Raw genomic sequence first — 8,914 nt, forward strand, 5'->3', positions numbered from 1 at the left:
TATGCTTATTAAACGATGCATCATCGTTTAATAAATTTCGAATAAATGGGGACAATACTGCTACTTCACCGTTCGTGTTACCTGTCATCCTGTTGTTTCGCGTAATTTTCAGACAGTTTATGCACATTATATTTCACTGGGTTATACAAGCTACGTGTTTTATTGTTAATTGTTCTCGTTATCTTTTGTCTCTAATCTGCGTTATCTTTTCAATTAAATCGTACGAATTTCGATTTTAATTAAATAATTTTATATAACAATAAAAAGACGTTTCCATTTCATTCCCTTTATGATTTTCGATAATATTAATAGATTTGTTCTTGAAAACAGTGAACACGTGCATTTGTTTATCAAATTGTGAAACAGCGAAAAATATTTTGAAGAATAAAAATGTCTGTTGCATACCGGCCAGCAGCCAGATAATGATATTGTTTGCTTTAAATCGTTCTCGAATATACGTATAACATCGGTTACTAATAACGAAACATTTCCGAATAATGATCTCGTTTGATCAAAAGGGATCGCTTTCACGTTTTACATGAAAGCTTAATTATAAGTTTAAAATAAAAATCTTTCGTAATCTCTGCGTAATTGATCTTTTTTTCTTCCGTTCCATTGTCCGAATCCATCTTTTATCCATATTTAAAAACTATATAACTTTTGATACAAATCTTAATCCTTCATCGTTAAATTTATTCGAAACGAATATTACAAAAGGATTATTCGAAAGGATAGGAAATATCCACGCACCAGCGCTATGATAACGCAACAAAGTATTCTTTCGAACGAATATTCGCGACGTTAAACGCGACGAAACACTGGCGATGATAACTGAAGAGGATAGAAGGATGAGGCTGAAAACCGGCCAATAATTATTACACGACTCTACGAAGCGGTTATTGTCCCAAATTGGGGGTCGCTTTGCGGATAATGGGTGTGCTCGAGAGGTCATGTGAGCCTGACGTTCCAGCATGTCAACAGCAACTATGCATCATCGGATGTCTGGCGCACGTAAACGCCTGTTCCCTTCCTACCTTGTTTCTCTATCCATCCTTTTCTCTCCGATTCTCTCTCGCCAATGGTTATGCTTTGCCTCGCGTCATCTATTTCTCTTTCTACCTTCCCATCGCATAATTCGATCATCATAAATCGAATCCTCGCGATAAAATTCTCGAAAATCGTTCGAGAGCGAAAGTTTACTCTTCGAGTAAAATGGTGGTCTCGATGCATTTCCAATATTTACGAGAAAATCATCTTTGGAATGCAAAAGTTTCGAATCTACGATAAAATAAATAAAAAAGTTTCATACCTAGATTTTTGAAACGAACAATTTCTGGCGAAGAATGGAAGAACTTGAATTTGAACGAAACACGTCATTTGCCAGAGGTACAATGTCAATGTAATCTGTTCATTCGTTCCATATTGAACTCGTTCGTATCCTTACGGAAGTGGCGACATAGACTTAGAGAGGGTCGGGTATGTGTGTAACGTTCCAACACATGTAGAGAGGGCGCGCGGCAAGTGCAGGATCGAGCTAGCTGCATATCTCCAGCCTAGGAATTGGAGTGGATGGCGAACGTGGGTACAATAGTTCGCATTGTATTGGATCTCTCCGAGTGATAGGCACCCTCCCCGCCCTCTATCCGTTCCTGTCTGTCTCTCTTTCTCCCGATTCCCTGCTGCCTCCTTCCTACGCTTCGTTGCCTCACCGTCGTATCTCATTTTACGAAGGCCTCGAGCGCGCGTTATTATGCGCGTTATGCCGCTGCCTCACCATTCTATATCGCCATTGCGGCCAACTGCATCGCATCTGCCCGTTTTCTGTTCTTCCGCTTCTATCGCAACGCCATCTCACCTACCGACCAATCGATCTTTCCACCTTTCGATTATCTATTCCCTATATACCAAACTTCAACCAATTATACGTTTTCTTCGATCTTCTTACCATCGAAGCGATCGACAAATTTGAAATGGTCGCGCTTCAAGGATTACTTACTTCGTGGCGATGAAGGCGCATTGTTTATGTTCTTCGGTCTAGATAAAATAGAAAAAAAATAGCGAATAAACAAAGAGATACAATCGAAACTGATAGACGATGAGTCATTATTTTGATTATAATAAAGTAAATCTTTATAATTGAAGAAAAAGGGGAGAAGAATAGATTTGTTATCTAAAGACAGGATCAAGTGTGCTAAAAATAGGTTAGAATCTCATCTCGAGTGAGAAGTTTTGAATCGAGAATAAAATTTTGAACGAGATAGATTGTAATTCTACGTAAGTATTTTGAATAAACAGCAATTTCACGTGTAATCGAACCTTGATCAAGAATATCCGAATATTCTACGAGAACTTTAATCAGAAGCGTTTTGTTCTTTTTACAATGCAGCGAGATCACCCGCGGGCGATAAGTTCCAACCTTTCTTCCGTGAATCGATGGATAGTAGACACGTATATCGCACATGATTCATATTTATGATTCAATTTCTTCTTTTTACAATGTGACTTGAGACGATCGTAAAGTACAATAATGAAACGAGACAAACGATATAAATATTTAATTTTTCACCGTTTATCTTTGAATATATACCGTTGGATTCAAGAAAGTTTTATTTTTTTTTTTTTGTAAACTTCTTTTAATTAGATTCCACGTTTTTTTATAAATGCCCTGTAAATTTCATTATTGTATCATCAAAATTGACGAGGTTAAAACATGTTTTGTCTGCCAACGAGTTCTTATTCTTTTAAAGATATAAAAATTGACGATTGTCACCGAGGCTTTTCTTGCATCCAATTTATTAAATTTGACAAATTTCAGGAATCGAAAATTCAATTCGAAAAATTTACACGTGTACCTTATTCGAACTTTTTTTTTTATCTGCTTTTACTTGCTTTTTTGCCTGAAAGTTCTTTAACAATGGTGGTATGTTGGATCTCTAGGCGAAAAAAAACGTTTCATAGTGTGAGAACTTTTATCACGGTTCTTTGAACGTATATTAAATCTAATATTTCATTAATTACTTTTTAATCTAACTAAAGAAGAGTTAGCGGAGAGAAGATGGAGGAAAGTTTGTCAATATTTTCTTAATTCTGTCACGAAACTTTACATTAAAGATGTTTATCGTTTGTTGCATAATAAATTCATCCAACTATTTATTTGGTTAAAAATTTCCTCCAACGATGCAACAATTCGAAATTCGAAGGTACGAACAAACTTTATTTTTCGTCGAGGAAAAAAATGAAAATTCCTATATTTTTTATACACAACTGTAATAAAATTCAAAAATTTTACCCATTCACGCACAATGCAATATAGTAATAGAGTATTTTCTATTTACCCTAGCCCCACATGGATCATCGCTTGGGAATTAGAAAGGCTGGCCGACATAACGGCACGGAGTAAAATTCTATCGGTAGAAAGTATCGTGAAAAATGAAATTATCCGGAAACCATGCTGGCTGGCAAGTGGAAAGGGAGTTAAGCGGCCTTCGTCCGGCAAATAATTGATGCACGTCAATTAGATTTGTCAGGGTGATCGTCACAATGAAATTAACAGGAACGCCAGCCATAGACGTACACCACACGTATACCAAGTTGCATATATATCCAGTAGTAGCGGAGCAATAGACTTGTTTCACCTACAAGGTGTATTGCAAATCGGCTGACATTGGATTCGATACGATTGTCAGGCAAGTGCTTGCCGAACCGCTTTAAATCCAATCAGATATTTATTCCCATGATTTCCGCGACCAAATTAATTTCACGTTTTTTGTTTCACAGGGACGGATCGTCTTTCGTATTAGAAATTTTCCTCGACTCGTTACGGAAGGATATCCTATGAGAATGATAATTTTTTAATGGATGAAGCAAATGTTTGGAAATTTCAATATCGTTTTCGGTCGATAAGCGAAGACTTATGGGACACACTGTGTAGACGATACACCGCATAGTCGTGTAGCAGCCTCACGGTAGAGTAGGTGGTGTGAAATTTAAATTTTTCCAATACCGGATACCGCTAATTCCGTTGATCCAGTAAAACTGCTAGAAATTCCTATCGCACTTTCTCGTTAACGAAGATAACGCGATCGTTCTGACTATTCCGCTAAAAGAACGGCCAATTATCGGTCTACTTATCGACGATATCCATTCTTCTTTTTACACCCTAATCTCTTCCCTTTGCCCGCAGAGGACAAAATTTCAAGATTTTCTTCTCTGTCGTCGAGCAAAGAGAAGGAATCGAAAGTTTCTCATTTGAATCGATATTGTATTGCTCACGAATTCTTCCTTTGTTTTATTCGATCGTTGAACGAATACTTATTCGAAAAAGCCATCAACCCTTGCGCTCGAAAATTTTTTTCAACAAATTCTTTCCACTGGAAAAGGAGTTTCGATTTTATTCGAAATGTGTATATTATGCGTACAGGATATATACAACTCGTTCACAATTTGGATAACACGATATTAAGCAATTGTTTCCGTAGAACTTTGCCGGATGGAGTCTTGGGTAAAGTTTCGACGAATTTAACACCTCCTCTCAGCCATTTCTGCGGCGATAAATTTGCTAAAAGGAAAATTGTCGTTAATTTCGCACTTTGCTCGAACCATTCAAGACTCAAGACTCACTTTTCACGAAATCCACAATTTCTTCAGCGGTCACGTTCTGGCCTGGTTGCCTCACTACCACGGCCATCGGCAACTCTCCGCTCACCTCGTCGGGTTTACCCACCACAGCCACGTCCTTGACACTTGAATGCGTTAGCAACAATGCCTCGATCTCGCTTGGCGCCACTTGGAAACCTTTGTACTTGATGATTTCCTTTATTCGCCCTGTGACGTACAACCCTCCATCCTCGGTGAAATATCCAAGATCGCCCGTGTGAAGCCAATTCCACTCGTCGATCGTTTCCGCGGTGCTTTTCGGATTCTTGTAGTACCCCAACATTATCTGATCGCCAGCGAAGCAAATTTCCCCCACTTTCCCCGCGCCAACCGTCTTCCCCGTTTCCGTGCTCACCACCTTGCATTTGAAACCGGGCAACGGGGAGCCGATCGAGGCATCTTTGCACGATCTCTCGCTCAAATTCGATACCACCGCCAATTCCGTCATTCCGTAACCGTTTCGTATGTTTTTCACTTTCGTGCGACGTTTCAGTTCGTTCGCAATCTGAAAACGAACGTTGGTGAATTTCAAGAAATTCGATCCAAGATCGATTTGGTATGGAATCGATATATTATATCGAGGTATATTGCGATATTTGAAACTTACGTCAAGTGGAAGCGGCAACGCGCCGCATAATATTTCTTTCACGCTACTGAAATCGTAATTCGACAACATTGGATGTTTCAGGATAGCCACCAGGATAGGTGGGACGAGTGGTAAATGCGTGATCTTGTACTTTTGAACGGAGCTCAGTAACGCGTCCGTATTGTAATCTCGCATTAAACACACTATCGCATCGGAGCATATGCAGTTGCACATCATTCCGAAAGCGTAGCCGTGAAACAGTGGTAAGAAAATTATCATTCGATCTCCTTGTTGAATGTTCAAGAAACTCGGCTGGCTTTAATAGGAATTATAAATGAGAGAAAATAAATTAAAAATAATAATTGTTAGAAGGTAGGTTTAAAGAAGGGAAGTATATTTACTTTTACTTTTGCAATAGAATATGTGTGATGTATGGTTATACATGTGTAATATTCGTAATATTAATATTTGTAATACTTTTTAGGGGATATTGAAAAACGTGGCGAGAGCAATGCAATTTACCTTATACTCTGAATGAAGGTTAGTAAATTTCGATGAGAGAGCATCACTCCTTTTGGAAAACCCGTTGTGCCACTAGAACAAAGGATGGCTGCCATTCTCTTGCCGTTGTCGTCCACTTGTACCGGTGTGAACATACGAGGGTCAACGATATTTCCATATTTTTCCAAAAACACGTTCAACGTTACCACATTTCCATCGAGAGCTTCGTCGTCCAATTCTATTAATTTTATATCCCAGGTTAAAGTAGACGCGACTTTTACCAAAAGCTTTTCGGTGCGTCGAGATACGAATATCACTCGTGGCTGATAAATTTTCAACATGTGGCTGAATTCTCCTAAAATTTTAAACGTTAAACTTGAATATTTTCCATCATTTTAAAAATTTTTAATTTCGAAAATTATTTAAACTTATTTATCGTACAATTAATAGATGTATTAATAGATTGTGGATTAATGGTTTTGTGCCAGAATACAATTTTTTTCTGAACGAGATTAAAGAAACGAGTAATACATTCTTCATAGATTTTTGTACGTACAAATTTTTCTTTAATGAATGCACAAACATCCGTAATCTAATTATTAACTCGAATACTTTCTCGAATTTTAACTTTCAATTCAGGTTATTTAATAAATTCAAGATCAAAATATTTTTAAAATAATGGATAAAAATATACATTGCTTCAAATTGTATTACTGGAGACTGAAATTATACAAATTAAAACCTAATTTGATTGATCTTTTGTCCGCGAAATTAACATATGAAATACATCCAATCCAAAGAGAATAATTTGATGGAAAATTATAAATTAAAACGATCGTCTTGACTTTACTTTCTGTGTATGCTGGATTTAAAGGTGCAAATGTAATTCCGTTGAAAAATGTGCCACACATCGCTATCATGTAATTTGGATGATTTTCACTTGTAAGGGAAACTCTGTCGTTCATGTTGATTCCATAATTTCGCAAAGCGATGCTTAATCTTATGCTCTTGTCGAGAATTTCTTTACACGTGAAACGTTTATCGGTCTCGATATCTATCTGAAATGTCAAGATTTAAATATTACGCAAGTCAAGTACATTTTGTAAATATATATATATATATATATATATATATATATTTCCATAATATATTACTTGTCCTTCGATTGAATCGATTTAATATCTGGGATATAATAATTCAACCTGCTATCTTGAAAAAACTTACTTGTACGATGTCATTGGGGTTATTATGTAGATTGTTGAACAAATATTGCCCTAGAGAAATATTTGGAACTTTTGATATTGGTTCGCCATAAAGTATATTATTTTGTATTTTCATTTTTGTTTCAGATTATATCTGCAATAATAAAATTTATCATGGAGATTAATAAATTTCTTACTTTCTGGAGATACGGTAAATATAAATTGGTTTAAAAAAAAAATTGCTTTTTTCTTTTTAGAGAAAGAAGGAGCAATTTTGTCTCAAGTGTTAGCTTCTCCGTAATTGATCTTGTCTTCTTTTGGCTGATGTTGCACGTGGGCTGCTGATTAAGATTTTTCTAATACTAGCATGAAGGACTTCTCCAAATTGAAGAAATAAAGTAGAATTGAAGAATGAAATTCGCAATGAATTAAGTTTATAAGTTTATAAGTGTAAAGTATTAATAGATTTCAATTATTTTAACTGTAAAGAATATTTTTTCTAATCTAAATGTTTTCAGATATTTCTACAAGATTATTTTCAACTATGTTGCTTATACGTTCACTTGGGTCTTCTTCTTCCACTCTTCAAAGCTGCAAAAGATCAAGCATAGGGCCTAAGGGGATGGAGTCACCCCTTGAGAGATAATCAACCTTGAATCACTTCTCTCTAATGCTCTCCCGGGCGCTGTGTGTCCTGGAAAGGAAATGACCATCAGTGAATGATGGGTTAGGCCCCTGAATCACCGAGGATAATCATATCAGGACCCACCACCTTTGGACAATGACCTTATAATGACATATTGCCGATCTATAAATTATATCTATAAATTAGAGAACCTTCCAACTTTCTAAATGTTTAAAGACAAATTTCCAAGAGCCTTGTCTGCCTGTCGACCAGACCACAAAGCCATTCATCGTTGGGCTTAACATTATGGAAACTGATTTGAATCAAAACGGAAAATGTCAGAAAAATTGGAAACTTTCCTGGAGATTTCTAAAGATTTGTTATTTAAATTTCTATGGAAACTTAAATGGTAGATAGATGGTTTGAAAAAAGAAAATTTTTTTGTTCTCTTTCAACGAAGACAAATTTTCTATCAGATTTGAAAGAAAGAATCTTTTCTTTATTAGAGTTCATTGAATCATTCTTAGTATCGATTATAAATAAGTTACCACTTTTGTTTAATACATAATCTGAAAACTCTTTTAGATTATACCAACGCGTATATATAGTTGAAAATTAGAATTTTCGTTTCGTACGATAAAGGCATGTAATTACATTTCTAGAATTCTTCTCGTGCACAAAAACTTATATTCTTTTCTACTATAATACACGAATAATATACGAATTTATAATTTACAATTATTTATTGTTCACGGTAAATTTTTTATTATTTTTAAATTATTTTTAAATTCGTTCGAACTTATCCCTCGAATATTACGAATTAAATGGTGATTTTTTTTTTTTCAGGTTCGGAGGAGAGAGACTTTCGTAATACATCTATCACTTTCGTACAAGTTCGATTATCGATCTGAAAGATTACCACGATCGTTTTCATTGGCGAAGACAGAGAACTTTAGGAGGACGGTTGATTGGTTCAGTGGTGGTATTAGCTTGAACTTCCACGGCTGATCGTGCGATAGGACCCAATGTGTATTCAACCGTAGGAAGATACGTGGATTTTGAATTCGAGGGATGGCATTCGCTGAAATAGATCGTTCGAGGCGGGATCTCGATAGTTTCACCTGTTAAACGTAATTCGTTCCTTCGATAAGATTCAATAAGATTCCGATCCTCTTCGATTCGTCCATTTAATTTCACTATTATAAGAACACTTGTACTTTGACTTTTAATCTTTTAATCACGAGTCGTTGCACGATTTTACGCGTAATTTATCTTTCATCCTGATGAAAAGAATATTTATATCGATCAGACGAATCAATTATCGCGAATAGAGAGAGAGAGAGA

At 36.1% G+C, this 8,914-nt stretch overlaps 1 protein-coding gene and 2 long non-coding RNA genes across 7 annotated transcripts in view; 1 reads left to right on the forward strand and 2 right to left on the reverse strand.

Annotated features, from left to right (window-relative positions):
- The window catches only part of LOC116186574, a 2,831-nt gene extending 1,016 nt beyond the window's left edge, over positions 1–1,815 (reverse strand). Inside the window, exon 1 of one of the 3 annotated variants that reach the window (XR_004151595.1) lies at positions 1,310–1,815. This is a non-coding gene — a long non-coding RNA (uncharacterized LOC116186574). Of the gene's footprint in view, positions 1–81; positions 545–1,034; positions 1,250–1,309 lie in introns of those variants that run through there. The other 2 variants (XR_004151594.1, XR_004151593.1) reach the window with 2 other exon arrangements.
- A 2,557-nt stretch (positions 1,816–4,372) lies between these two features.
- Positions 4,373–8,914, reverse strand: part of LOC102677593 (4-coumarate--CoA ligase 1-like) — a 10,168-nt gene continuing 5,626 nt past the window's right edge. Inside the window, exons 1-6 of one of the 3 annotated variants that reach the window (XM_031514272.1) lie at positions 6,968–7,081; positions 6,594–6,801; positions 5,765–6,098; positions 5,264–5,558; positions 4,621–5,161; positions 4,373–4,558 (exon numbers count right to left, since the gene is read on the reverse strand). In XM_031514272.1, the coding sequence (XP_031370132.1) occupies positions 4,437–4,558; positions 4,621–5,161; positions 5,264–5,558; positions 5,765–6,098; positions 6,594–6,801; positions 6,968–7,081 (1,614 nt within the window). In that variant the 3' untranslated portion in view covers positions 4,373–4,436. Of the gene's footprint in view, positions 4,559–4,616; positions 5,162–5,263; positions 5,559–5,764; positions 6,099–6,593; positions 6,802–6,967; positions 7,100–8,914 lie in introns of those variants that run through there. The other 2 variants (XM_006623824.2, XM_031514273.1) reach the window with 2 other exon arrangements.
- LOC116186575 lies at positions 7,114–8,902 on the forward strand. The gene is made up of 2 exons (XR_004151596.1): positions 7,114–7,395; positions 7,464–8,902. It is a non-coding gene; the product is annotated as an uncharacterized LOC116186575 (long non-coding RNA).

Source organism: Apis dorsata, unplaced genomic scaffold (assembly GCF_000469605.1).
Source record: "Apis dorsata unplaced genomic scaffold, Apis dorsata 1.3 scaffold_949, whole genome shotgun sequence".
NCBI lineage: Eukaryota > Metazoa > Arthropoda > Insecta > Hymenoptera > Apidae > Apis > Apis dorsata.